We start from the raw sequence: 14,733 nt of genomic DNA on the forward strand, positions 1-14,733 counted from the left end.
ATTTAGATGGCTGAGTTATTGATAGAACTTAGATGGCTGAGTTATTGATAAAACTATAAAAATAAGAGTCAGTGCACACTCTATACATGCTCAAATTTGTAAAACTTCTAAAGCTCAGATATTGATTAAAAAAATTTTTTTCCCTAAACTATATCTATATGCCTTTTAAGTTTCATTTCAGGAGGAAAACATCACCCGGGTCTTTCCTGGCCATCCAATGGCTAAGACCCTGAGCTTCCCTGAGCTTCCACTGCAGGGGGCATTGGTTCAATCCCTCGTTAGGGAACTAACATCTCACATGCCATGTAGCACAGCTAGGAAAAAAAAAAGAAAAAAGAAGGAAAACATGACCCAATAAGGCCAGTAGTGCACCGTGGAGAGTAAGAAGCACAGCCGACATATCTCCTGATTTTATTTAAACAGCTTGCTATCAAAGGCCAAGCTCGACTGGCAGATTTCCTGGGGATCACCACTCAGCTGTCAGCAAGAAAACAAAAACAGGCTGCTGTCTCGTGATGACCAGTCCTTCACATTCAAGGACGAAAGGAAGCAGCTGTGAGCACTGGGGCTGGATGCTGAGATTACCAAGACAGCAGCTAAAAAGCCCACAAGCTAAAGCTAACCTAGAGGTAACACCAAAATGCAGGTCCTCAATCATTTCCATAAATAACTGCACTGAATTGAAACTGATTCCTGGGAGGGGGAAAGAAGAGGTTAAACTCTAAATTGGGAGTAGAAAGTATCTTTATATTTTATATATATGAGTTATATATGTGTCATTTTATATATTATATAAATAATACATATATATCTGTATATACACACACACAGATATACATTTATCTATATGGTATATCAGTGTACTCTTAAAAAGAGAAATTACATAGGGCAAATACCACTATATTTATCAATATGGTATGTCAGTGTACTCTTAAAAAGAGAAATTACATAGGGCAAATACCACCTAAATGATATACACACATATGCACCCATTAGCTATTTATATGTCTAAAGTAAAAAAGAAATGTCTGTGAATTAAGTAAGTATGCCTCGTCTAAATCCTTCAGTATTTCATACTTCACCATTTGCCCTGTGAATTTCTTCAACAGAATTGGCAAATCTTGACCCATTTTTGGCGTAAACATCTCTTAAAGGAAAAACACCAAGGCTGGGTTCCGGAAGCCAGGAGAGGGGAGGAAAGCAGGTGAATGTATCAAAGAGCCAGACTAAACTGCAGCCCACTGTTCAGACAGAAGGTAGACGCCTGCCTGCCCAGGGTCCCTCCCTGAGTGCCTGGACAATGAAATCACCTCCAGTGTGAGTTGTATGGGGAAGTGTTGAAAACAGTGAAAACAGCGAACACTTAACTATGAGTGTTTACTACGTGCTAAACATTGTTCTAAGTGCTTTAGATATATAGTAATTAATTTAACCCTGAGAGTGACCCTGGAAGGCAAGCACTATGATCGTTCTCGTTTTATAGACAAGGACACTAAGAGATTAAACCCCTCAGCCTATGTCACCCCTGGGGGCTGGTACACAGCCCCTAGCACGTATGCGGCCAACCAGGGTTGCACACCCAGGCCAACCAGTCCCACAGCCCGGGCTCTTTTTCCCTCTGGCATAATGCTTTGCAAGAGATCAGTGATGAAACATCTCTGCTAAAAGTGAGTATTCTTCAATTAACGTCATTTTGAGCCCATAATTAGCCACTAAAAAAAGTGCAATATTGGTTCTTCCTATACTTCTCACCTTCATTTATATGGACTCCTAATCCACTGTTGCTAAGGTGAAGCATTCCAGTTTAGGAGCAGCCAGTAATAGCTCAAATGTTTTGAGAGCTGCGCGCCAGGCCCTGTTCTTCATGTTTACCTTCCTGATTTCGTGTTCTTTCTGTGCCTGTGTTTACAGCTTCTTTCACTTATTCTGGTTGTTAATATTGTGGTCAGTTGGTAAATTATGTACTGAATTATGTGGCAATCTGCATAAAGCAATAATAACAAGAGCAAAGCAATAATGACAAGAGCTAATATTTATTAGTGCTTACTAATTGCCAGGCACTGTTATAAATGTATAATATATAATAACTTAATCCCTACAACAATAGCACAAGGTTGAGTATAATGAAAATTATTTCCATTTTAAAGATCAGGAAAGAAACACAAGAGTTGAGCCACTTGCTCAAATTCACACCATTAGTAAGCGGCAGAACCCAGATTCCAATTCAAACAAATTGATCCCAGAGATGAACTGCTAAATTCTATCTGTGGTCTGCATTTGGTATCTCAGGTCCTCCCATAGGAAACTGTGTTTAGAGTATGCATTAAACAAATATCTGTGGAGCAAATGGCTGATTTCAAAAGATTTACTTAGTGTATACATGCCAAAAAAAACCCTCTTGTATACACTTTTCTTCACCAAAATTATGACTCTTACTTGTGAACAGAGTAAGTTTAATGCTTTGTTGTTGTTCAGTTGCTCAGTCATGTCTGACTCTTTGCGACCCCATGGACTGCAGCACGCCAGGCTTTCCTGTCCTTCACCATCTCCTGGATTTTGCTCAAACTCATGTCCATTGAGTCAGTGATGCCATCCAACCATCTCATCTTCTGTCTACCCCTTCTCCTCTTGCCCTCAATCTTTCCCAGCATCAGAGTCTTTCCCAAGTTTAATGCTAGATAGCAAGGCAATGCCAAAGAATGTTCAAACTATCACACACACAAAACAAAACAAAACAAAAAACTATCACACAATTGCATTCATTTCACACGCTAGCAAAGTAATGCTCAAAATTCTCCAAGTGAGTCTTCAACAGTATGTGAACCGAAAACTTCCAGATGTTCAAGCTGGATTTAGAAAAGGCAGAGGAACCAGAGATCAAATAGCCAACATCCACTGGACCATAGAAAAAGCAAGAGAGTTCCAGAAAAACATCTATTTCTGCTTTACTGACTACTCCAAAGCCTTTGACTCTGTGAATCACAACAAACTGTGGAAAATTCTTAGATAGAAATACCAGACCACCTTATCTGTCTCCTGAGAAATCTGTATGCAGATCAAGAAGCAACAGTTAGAACTAGATATATTGTCACCCTGCTTATTTAACTTATATGCAGAGTACATCATGCAAAATGCCAGGCCAGATGAAGCACAAGTTATAATCAAGATTGCCAGGAAAAATATCAATAACTTCAGATCTGCAGATGACACTACCCTAATGGCAGAAAGCAAAGAGGAACTAAAGAGCCTCTTGATAAAAGTGAAAGAGGAGAGTGAAAATGCTGGCTTAAAACTCAACATTCAGAAAACTAAGATCATGGCATCTGGTCCCATCACTTCATGGCAAATAGATGGGGAAACAGTGGAAACAGTGACAGATTTTATTTTCTTGGGCTCCAAAATCACTGCAGATGGTGACTCCAGCCATGAAATTAAGACGCTTGCTGCTTGGAAAAAAAGCTATGACCAACCTAGACAGCATATTAAAAAGCAGAGACGTTACTTTGCTGACAAAGGTCCGTCTAGTCAAGTCTATGGTTTTTCCAGTAGTCATGCATGGATGTGAGAGTTGGACCATAAAGAAGGCTGACTGCTGAAGAACTGATACTTTTGAATTGTGGTGTTGGAGAAGACTCTTGAGAGTCCCTTGGACTGCAAGGAGATCCAATCAGTCTATCCTAAAGGAAATCAGTCCTGAATATTAATTGCAAGGGCTGATGCTGAAGCTGAAGCTCCAATACTTTGGCCACCTGATGGGAAGAACTGACTCACTGGAAAAGACCCTGATGCTGGTAAAAACTGAGGCCAGGAGCAGAAGGGGACGACAGAGGATGGGATGGTTGGATGGCATCACCAACTCGATGGACATAAGTCTAAGCAAGCTTCAGGAGTTGGTGATGGACAGGGAAGCCTGGCATGCTGCCATCCATGAGGTTGCAGAGTCAGACACAACTGAGTGATTGAACTGAGCTATAAATATTGCTTTCTTATACTATTCTAACATTTCAATGACCAAGCAAACAAAGAAGTCATTATTTCACTTTTAAAAAGTTGAGGAGGTATTTCCCATACCAGTTAGCAAAAGAAAATAAAAGGTAATCTCAAATGGATGATGAAAAGCAAAAGAACATACACCACTAGTCCAGGTTTCAGACTCTGAAAAGAAGACTGTTCCTCTGCTTGTCCACCCCAAATGCATCAGGTTCTTTCTGTACCTCATCCTTGCCAGGGGACCCAGCTACTTCCTGTAGGTAAATGACAGATATGTCTGCATTTTTTTACCCTAGAATCTATGCCCTCTAAGACGGCTTAGACCCATGCTCTTGTCAGCAGCTCTAATCAAATGTGATGAAGATACAGCTCTTTGTCATCTCTCTGGGGATTTCTTTCCCAGGTCCCAAGGCCTTGGAACATTTCAACATCAAGATGTCTTCACCACTGCAAACAGAAAACCTAAGTCACCCGTGACTCATCTCTACCCTTTACTCAGCATACCCGATGTTGTGCTAGTCCTGCTCTGGGTTTCATCGAATCCTTGCAAAATCCATTTTTTCTTTGCCATGCATGGCATACACCTTTCCGTTTCTCCCCAGACTGCTATATCAAGCATATCTTCCCTGCTCTGGCATCATCAGCCATCATTTTTCTTCTTCAAGTCTCTGAAAAAACACCACTCTACTAAGGCCCTGTTTCTCATCAACTGCTGAGTCTCCGCCTTCCATCAGGCATCTGTTCATCTTTAGCTCACAGACTATTGTTTTCACAGACACCTGTGAAATAACACCATAAATTTAGAATATCCATACTAAGCCAGTGCACCCGGTCACTCCATGCCCTGCTGGCTCTAGAAGCCTAGCCAGGCCAGCCAGAAGGAAGATGATTATTTTTCATGTTCTGGTTCCACTGTCTGTAGAACGGGAAGATTCACAGTTAGAGTTCTTTATTGCACCCAAAATAAAGTTACCTTTACTTGTGCATGGTGCTAATAGATCACTTCTGGATTAGTATATTCTACTCTGAGTCTGTTGACATTTTGTATATTTTCTAACTTGTTTCTCATAGCACCTTGGAGGACAGGGGCCATGTCTAGTTCTCTCTGTACAGCCTTCATCCAGCTCTAGGTTTCCTCTTTAGGAAGAAGACTGAAATTAACCAACAAAAGTAAATAAACACCTAGCCCCCCAATTACAAAGGAACATGAACAAAATAGAGTAGCTCATGAAGATATCCTCCAGCTGTTAAGGAGCAAAACTTGGGTCATTTTAATATAAGCTTTTCATTCCTCAATCTACTTGGGTGCTTCTGCTTATCTCTTTATAAAGTCTTCACTTTAAAAAAAAAAAGAACAGAAAACCCTGCTTAGCAGCCTTAATCATGGGCAGAAATGAACAAGCTGAATGCAGGATGTCTCTTCTGGTGGTTTAAAAGGCCGAGCCCACATTCCTAGAACCGGCTCCTGTGGTTGCCAAACCATGTGAAGTTCTTTAGTTCAAGTGTTTCAGAGAAGTCTACAGTCAAATTCAGCCCCGAAGACAGATGACTCCAATGTAATCTTAGACTAGTGTTTCTCAACCTTTTTTTGGTCACAGGCTCTGTTGAGGATCTAAAAAAAAAAAAAAGTTATATATGTCCCCAGCAGAAAAACTGACAAATATTGTCAGCCCCAAATTTTGCATACAATTTTAGCGGTGGGTCTCAAACTGTTCAACTGAAGAACATGATAGACAAACAGGATAAAAGCACCTACATTTGCCCAATATAGTTGGCTCAGGGTTCAAGGAGGGAGGAAGAGGGAAAAGAAAGAGTTAGTAGGGAGATAACAAAGGGAGAAAGAAAGAAGGATGATGGTAGGAGAGAGAAAAAGAGAGGGGAAAAGGGAGGAAGAAGGAGAAAGAAAAATCCTAATAAACTGAGAGTCTCATTTGAACTGTTTAGCTTATCACTTTGTTTCAGGCTTGGACGCAATTACAGAAGAATTCCCTTTAATCTTTAAAACAGGACAAGAAGATTCGAATCACTGACTTTGCAAGGTACAATGAAATACTAACCATCACTAGAAACAAGGATTCCTAGTTCTGGGCTTTAGGCTGTTTAGACAGTGCAAACGATGAAGAATATTAAATTTAATGCAAACAGTAATGTTTAAATTGCTGCCTATTTATGCGTCTCCTAAAGAAATATCATCCTCCTGGATCAGGAAAGCAATCTGCTTAACAGAACACAGACTCCAGAGGGATCTTTGTGAATTAATCCTCCCTAAGGCAGATGCCAACTGGGATTCAAATGAATCAAATCGTTCTGTTCCCAAACATTTGCCTATCCACACAAAACTCAGAAAAACAATTGAAGCCAAGACCTGCACAATGCTTTCCTCAGCAAGTTCCCCAGCTCCTTCATGCACACTGCCTACCTCTGATTTCACATACTCCAAACGGTTACTGTTCACACTCATTATTCCCTGCATACAAAAGGGGTTTTGCTAGCATAGGAAGCCTTTACTCAGAGAAAAACTGATACTTAAGATGAACTGTGATCAGAAACTCTTTGCAAAATATATCTGACCCACTGTACCTATTCTCAGCAAATTACCAGCACAGCCTATTGCAGTGCGGTCCAAAAAAAAAGCACAGCCAAAAAGTTGAGAAATCTGTTTTATTTGGCAGATTTCTGAGGACTTAGATCCAGAAGACAGCCTCTCAGACAGTTCTGAGGGACTGCCCCAAAGAGGTGAGGGATAAGTCAGGATGTACAGGAATTTTTTGTAACAAAATCCAGGTAGTCGGAACATCAAAAGATTACTGTGACTTAAAGAAACCCAGACACCTGAAGTAAATGAATACAGCACTTTTCTTTATATGGGAAGATGCAAGAGTTTGGGCTCATTGAAATCATTCCTCTGATATGCACCTTAACTATCTAGGGCCAGTATCCTGCTTTTTTCCATCCTGAACCTCCTTAATGGGCATAGTCTGGCTGATGGCCACAACACCTTTTGTTGACTGATACGGCAGGCAACATTCCTTGTGTATGGCATTATGGCACCTCTAAATAGGAAAGGCCAGATGGGGGAGGTGAATGTTGTGCGCTTTGGTCTGATAAGAAAGCTTCCTGAAAAATATTGATCATTTCTCCCCACACTAAGCTATAAGTAGGTGGCTCCTTTATGCTACATGTATACTGATTAGCATTAGAAAGCAAAAAAAAAAAAAAGTGTTATCAGGAAGAGGAGGGGATCCTGAACTTTTGGAAACCTGCTTATTTGCAATCATTTTACTCAGGGTTTTGTTTTAGAAGAATCAGTGTCCTAGCCCTGTGTCCACTATCTGCTTCCCTCCAACCATCACCGCTGTTTCAACTTTACTCAACACTTTAGGGCTCAAATGAAATTCTGCCTCGTTCCTGCAACTTTTCCTGTGATCATCACTGGGCATGCTCTCTCTCTGAGCTGCTACAGTTTCCTCTCAGGACACTGCTTGTATTCAGTCTGATCAAGTATTGGGGTACATGGTATCTTCCCTAGACTCTGAGCTACTTTGAGGTAAGAATCTAAGTTTTACTGGGCTTCCCAGGTGGTGCTAGTGGTAAAGAATTCACCTGCCAATGCAGGAGAAATAAAGAGATGTGGGTTCGATCTCTATGTTGGGACGATCCCCTTGAAGGAGGACATGGCAGCCCACTCCAGTATTCTTGCCTGCAGAATCCCATGGACAGAGGAGCCTGGCGGGCTCCATAGGGTTGCAAAGAGATGGACATGGCTGAAGGACTTAGTACACACCAAGTTTTACTATCATTGTCTCACAAGTATCTAGAACACATGGTAAGTGCTCAGCAAACATGGATTTGAAGCGGAAAGTTGCCCAGATTGTTTAGGCCAGCTCTGATCTGCATATTCTAGAACCAAGGCTGCTGCATGGCTGACTAGCTCCACAGATAATGGAATACAACAGAGGTGTTGCTATGTTGTTATCACACCCCTGACACAGGGCCATCCCCTCTGCCTAGAAGCCTCTTGCACATACACCTAGTTCTTTTCCTCATCTGCTGATCTTTGCTCAAATGCTACCTTTAAAGAAAGGCCTTCCCTGTCTATCTTAGTTAAAATGTCAACTCTCCTTTTGCTAGCACGGTTTGAATGTTTGTGTCCTCCCAGAATTCACATGCTAAAATTCTAATGCCCAAAGTAATGGTCATAGGAGGTTGGGCATTGGGGAGATAATTAGGTCATGAGGGTGACGCCCTCCGTAATGAAATTAATGCCCTTGTAAAAGAGTCCCCACAGGGCTCCAGTACTTTCTACCATCTGAGGACACAGTGAGCCATGAAGGAACTCAGGATGGGAAAGAACAAGTTACTGGTCCTAGATAGTTAAGGTGCATATCAGAAGAATGATTTCAATGAGCCCAGGATCTTTCATCTTCTCGAAACAGAGAAAAATGCTAAATTCACTAACTTGAGATGTCTGGTTTTTCTTTAATTAACAGTAATTTTTGAATGTTCTGACTACCTGGATTTTGTTGCAAAAACTCCTATATAACCTGACTCCTCCCTTACCTCTTTGGAACAGAACCTCAGAGCTATCTGAGAAGCTGTATCCCAGGCTTCAGTCCTCAGAAAGTCCATCAAATAAAACATAATTCTCAACTTTTAAGTTGTGAGTTTTTTTCAGTCAACAGCGAGAACCACCTATGTGAGCAAGTCCTGAATTCTTGATCCACAGAAATCATGAGAGGTAATAAATGATTATTGCTAGTTTAAGCCACGAATTTTGGGAGATCTGTTAACACAGCAGTAAATAACTATACAAGAGGTATTAGAAATGACTTCCACAAAGGGAAGTAGGGCTTGAAATAGAGGCATCAAAGGAACTGTAGAAATAACAGAGGCAAACCAGTAAAGAGAATATGGGTAGTGTCTTCCCTGGTAGTCCAGTGTTTAAGACTTTATCTTTCAATGTAGGGAATGTGGGTTCAATCCCTAATTGTGGAGCTAGGATCCCACTTGCCTCACTGCCAAAAACACCAAAACATAAAACAGAAACGATATGGTAACAATTTCAATAAAGACATTTAAAATAGTTCATATCAAAAAGAATATTAAAAAAAGAGAGAGAGAGAATGGGAAAACCATATGCAAAGGCAGTTACAAACATTAAACAGAAACCACATCCACACAGAACCTCAGCACTGGGAGAAATCTTAAAGGTCATTTAGTCTAATCTCCCATCTAGTGCTACAGTCCATTAAAAAAAAAAAAAAGCAACTAAGGCAGGGACTGCATGAGTTTATCTAAGCTAAAATGCAGAAAAAGGCTGACTCTCTATAGTTGTCCTCCACGTTATAATAAAATGAAGGGTATATAGTCATAACAGAGACCATATCCCTGAATTTGAACAGAGGTCATTCCTGGAAATGATTTAATAAGAAACTGAAAGGGGAAAAAAGATGGAGAGCAGAGGAGGGGAGAAGAAAGAGTGAAAGGAGGAGAAGCAGTAGGAAAAGAAGGGGATCAGGAAAACGAACAATAACAACTCTGCAACAACAGAGGAAGAAAGAGGAGGTGAGGAGAGAAGGAAGAAACACTAAGTCACTGAAATACTATGTGGTGGGCACTGTCCCAGGTTCTTTAAACACATCATCTCATGTTACCCTCAGAACAGCTCCACATCCTCGAATTATTTCAGCTGTATTTCCTTCCGTCCCTCCCAGGGGACTTCCCCTCACCCTGTTCCCTTGTTGAGGCAGGGACAGTAGAGAAACCACAGAGAAGAAGGATTAGATCATCATGCATCTAACCTCTCATCAGGAGAAATCTGAGAATACAGTTAGGGCTCCAAAGGGTCCAGTCAGGAAAGAACTCACCCACAGATTTGGGACCATCCCTTCACTGAGGACAGAAGGCCAAAGTTTCTGGGCTGTTTGTGGGTAGACCTCTAATCAAAAGAAGAATAAGCCTGAGAAAGAAAAAACCTGCAGCATTCTCCGTCCCAAGATAAGATGTTTTACTGATCCCAGAGTTGGTTCTGTTAGAGGTCATTAGTAGATCTAAGGAGCTTCCCTGGCAGCTCAACTGGTAAAGAATTTGCCAGCAATGTAGGAGACCCTGGTTTGATTCCTGGGTTGGGAATATCCTCTGGAGAAGGGATAAGCTACCCACTCCAGTATTCTTGGGCTTCCCTGGTGGCTCAGTTGGTAAAAGAACCCATCTGCAATATGGGAAACCTGGGTTACCCACATACAGCACAGTAGTAGATCTATGAGGGATTCCCAGGTGGTTCAATGGTAAAGAATCTGCCTGCTAATGCAGTAGACGCAGTAGTCGTGGGTTCAATTTCCGGCTCGGGAAGATCCCCTGGAGGAGGAAATGGTGACCTCGTCCAGCAGTCTTGCTGGGAAAATTTCATGGACAGAGGAGGCTGTCAGGCTACAGCCTGGGGGTTGAAAGAGTCAGACACAACTGAGCATGCACATGCATGCATGTGATAGATCTAAGAGCCCCAACTGGAGAAGGGAAACCCCCACAAAGCTAATGGCCTCTTTGTGAAGTGAACACAGGCATGTGCCTTTAACCCAAGGAAGCAGGAGGCACCCTATCCTGTAGGTAGTCACTTCACAAGACGTGTCATGTGTAGAGTGGTATAGGAGGGGAGGGGACATCTAGGTCAAGACAGAGGACATCAAGTTAGGGACTATCCTGCACTCTGCCATCCTGCCGGGAGAAGAGAGCATATGCCAAACTAGCATTAGAGGATACAGTTTTCAAAACTTACTCAAGATACTAAAATAGGTGGTTATACTTCTAGGAAAGCAAACATAGAAAATTCAATTTTAAAAGTTTCATAGAGCCTGTACCAACTAAAGTCCTATGGAGTAATGGTAAAAACATGTGAACATCTCTAAGACCAGGAAAACTAAACTCTCAACACATACCAAGCTAATGGCCTTGATAATGGGCATGAAAGGGTAACCAACGAGAAAGTCTAGGAATGCTTGCCAAGATCTCCTATACATGGGGTTAAGGAAACATGTTGGAAATGGGTCCAGAGGATACCCAAGAAGTGTTTATGGAGAAGAGTGGTCATAAACATTCTTTCTCAGGGAAAAAAAACAAACATGGCATGATCTCTTGAAATGGTGGATGTACTGGAGTTATCAACCAGAGAGGCCAACCTGACATGTGAAAGGATGCTTTGATGCCCAGTCCACAGGGTCAAAAAGAGCAATTAGTACCATTCAGTTCTAGCAAATTCCCAGAGCACACAGTCTCAGGTAGAGCTACATTCTGTGCCTCTTTGCATTTCCCCAGGGCCCAAGCACAGGCCACACACAGCAGGTATGTGGCTGAAGCGCGTGCTGATGATACTGTAACACACGCTCCGCACCCGCAAGGAGCTCAGGGCCAAAGGTGCCAAGGTCCCAGCCGCTTCCCCCACTCTGGGTTTACCGTCATTGAAGCTGTCGCTGGCGGCGATGTGGGTGAATGGCGACTGGGCCCGTGGCTCCTCACAGAGGGAGTAGCTGTGCTCAGCTTGGATGAGGGGCGCCGGGGACGTCGGGGACGGCTCCACCTCCATCGACACACTCTTCTCTGAGAGGAAAGGGTCGTTCAGGAGCTGGCCCAAGACGTTCTGGGAGAACTCATCCAGAAGCTCCGAGAAGTGCTACAAGTGCAAAGGAGGAAGAACTCAGTGTCTTTTAACCATGGTCTGATATTTACACACATATTCTAACACAAGGGCTTCCCAGGTGGTGCCAGTGCTAAAGATTCTGCCTGCCAATGCAGGAGACATGAGAGGCGCGGTTCAATCCCTGGGTCAGGACGATTCCCTGGAGGAGGGCATGGCAACCCACTCCAGCATTCTTGCCGGGAGAATCCCATGGACAGAGGAGCCTAGCAGGCCACAGTCCATAGGGTTGCACAGAGTTGGACACAACTGAAGTGACTTAGCACATTCGCACATGTTCTAACACCAAAATATCCACAACTTCTAACAACATCCAAATGAAGTCACTCATGCACAATGTCCAATTATCTATTGCTGTGTAGCAAACCACCCCAAAGACAAGTGGCTTAAAATAGCCACGATTTATTGTTTCTCACTATGCTATGGGTTGGCTGGGTGGATACGCTGATTCATCTGCGTTCACTGGCAGAGATGCAATGAGCTGGAATTTTGGCGGGGGCTGGGCTGGGCTGGGACACTGGGTGCCTGGGCCTTTCCCGCAAAGAGGCTTTATCAGGCGGGGAGTTCTCGCATGACAGTAGAAATGTTCCTGGAGGGAGAAAGCCAAAGCTGAATGGCCCCAGAGGTCACACAACATCACTCCCTCCACATTCTTCAGGTTAAGGCAAGTGATAAGGCCAGCCCAGATTCATGGGATGAAAAGAGACACCACCTCTTGAACAGAGGAATGGCAAGAATCACACTGCAGGCCGGTGGAAACAGGATGGCATGAGTCACTCGGGGCCATGACTGCAACTATCTACCACCTTTCACACTGGAAATATCTGAAAATAAGCAAGCTATCCTGCATTTCTCTAGCATGAAAGTGTTATTCATAGCCAAGTGCCAAGTTCAAAGGCATCCGAATAAGCTTTCCTCTATTCTCCCAAGTACCTGGACTTTGTTCCTCTCTAGTTTTTCCTTAATCTACTTCATCTCTTCCCATCTTCCATCTCCAACAGCATCACCCCCCTAGCCCCCACCCTGCCAGGATGATGAAACAGGAATGGTCTCTGCACAGCCCCGCAGGGAATCCCGCACTCCCTGTTCCACAGCCCCACACTTATAGGACTGTAGCCCCATCCATTCTGCCTCACTGATAGAGGGATATTCATCATATGAGGGTCTATAGAGCCAAGTTTCTCAACCTCAGCACTCCTGCCATTTTAGATGGCAAATTCCTTGTTATGGGGGGTGCAGCTGTTCTGTGCCTTGGGGTGTTTAGCAGCATCCCTGGCCTCTACCCTCACCAGGCCAGTAGCACTCCCCTAGTTGTGAAAACCAAAAATGTCTCTGCTGCTGCTGCTGCTGCTGCTAGACACTGTCAAATAGCCCTGGGGGGAGTAAGGGGAAGACCACCCTTGGTTTATTTATTTATTTTTTTAACGTGGACCATTTTTTTAGTCTTTACTGAATTTACGATATTGTCTCTGTCCTATATTTTGGTTTCTTGACCATAAGACATGTGGGATCCTAGCTCCCCAACCAGGCGCTGAACGCTCACCCCCTGCCTTGGAAGGCAACGTCTCAACCACTGGACCACCAGGGAAGTTCCTCACCCTTGGTTTATTATAATTTTTTAAAGAATATTTTGGCCACAGGTTATGTGGGATGTTAGCTCCACACCAGGAACTGACAGTGAGCCCCTCATGGAAGCGCAGAGTCTTAACCACTGGAGCAGCAGGGAAGTCCCTACCCTTGGTTTAGAACTCATGCGGCAGAGTATATTAAAAATAATTCTAAACTAATTTAATTTAAAAGTTTGGTTGACACCAGCTGTTAGAGCCACTTCTGCCTTCTAAACGTTCCCTGAGTCATAGACCAACAAGTGTCATCGTTACTGATTAAACTTCAGGGACACTTAAGGAAGTTTGGAAAGCAGGTAGAGAAATAAGAGAACTGATTGCAAATGATGATACTTGGGGGGAGGTGATGAAAATTTGTAAGATTCACAGGGCAACTAAGTCCTACCATGGAACTGAAGGGTCAGTGAAGGTGTTATGAAAATGAATGTGGCTTAGGGAAGGTGGGGGCAGGAGGTGACCCTAAGGTTAGAGCTCTAAGGTTAGGATAGTTGTAGGTCAGAACCGCCCCCTTCCAGAAAAAACAGAAGACAACAGAGAAGAGGCCTTGTAGGCGAGGTCCTTAAAGCAGCGTCAGATAGGTGGGTTTCACCAACAGCACAAACATGAGAAAAGCTGCATTTCATCAGGACAGAATGCAGAGAAGCCACAGACCTCGGGTACATCCTAATAGGCATGTGTCATGTAAGAGAACAAGAGAGGGTGGTTGGGTAAGAGTTCTCTGTGCACAAACATATTTAAAACTGAAAGGTCCTTAGACATATCTAAGGCAAGAATTCCCTGAGAGGGACTTCCCTGGTGGTCCAGTGGATAAGACTCTGAGCTCCCAAAGCAGAAGGCCCAGGTTCATTCCCTGGTCACGGAACTAGACCCCACATGCTACAACAAAGAGCAAGCATGAGGGCTTCCCTGCCGCCTGCAGCCCACGGGGTCGCAGAGAGTAAGACACGACTGAGCGACTGAACAACAAGGTGGGGGCTTCCCAGATGGCTCAGTGGTGAAGAATCCATCTGCCAATGCAGGAGATGCAGGTTCGATCCCTGGGTCGGGAAGATCCCCCGGAGAAGGAAATGGCAACCCACTCCAGTATTCCTGCCTGGGGAATCCCATGGACAGAGGAGCCTGGTGGGTTGCAGTCCATGAGGTGGCAAAAGAGGCAGACATGGCTTAGCAACTAAACAACAACAACAATACAGCAACTAAGAGTTTGCAGGCTGCAACTAAAATGAGTCTGATGCTGAAACAGATCCCACACTCAGCAGTGAAGATCCTGTGTGCAACAACCAAGACCTGATGCAGCCAAGTGAAAAAATATTTACATATTTAAAATCCCCTTAGAAAGAATGCCAACTGTCTGCATCACAATTATCAGGAGGATTTTGCTTTAGTTGTTTTATAATGAAATATTTTAAGTATTCAGAAAAAGTATAG

At 43.3% G+C, this 14,733-nt stretch overlaps 1 protein-coding gene across 1 annotated transcript in view; it reads right to left on the reverse strand.

Moving 5' to 3' along the window:
- CREB3L2 (cAMP responsive element binding protein 3 like 2) overlaps positions 1–14,733 on the reverse strand; it is a 131,303-nt gene that overhangs the window by 41,878 nt on the left and 74,692 nt on the right. The window contains exon 2 of the mRNA XM_043463822.1: positions 11,440–11,656. Within this exon, the coding sequence (XP_043319757.1) occupies positions 11,440–11,656 (217 nt within the window). The remainder of the gene's footprint in view (positions 1–11,439; positions 11,657–14,733) is intronic.

This window comes from Cervus canadensis, chromosome 3 (genome assembly GCF_019320065.1).
Source record: "Cervus canadensis isolate Bull #8, Minnesota chromosome 3, ASM1932006v1, whole genome shotgun sequence".
In the NCBI taxonomy this organism is placed as follows: Eukaryota; Metazoa; Chordata; class Mammalia; order Artiodactyla; family Cervidae; genus Cervus; species Cervus canadensis.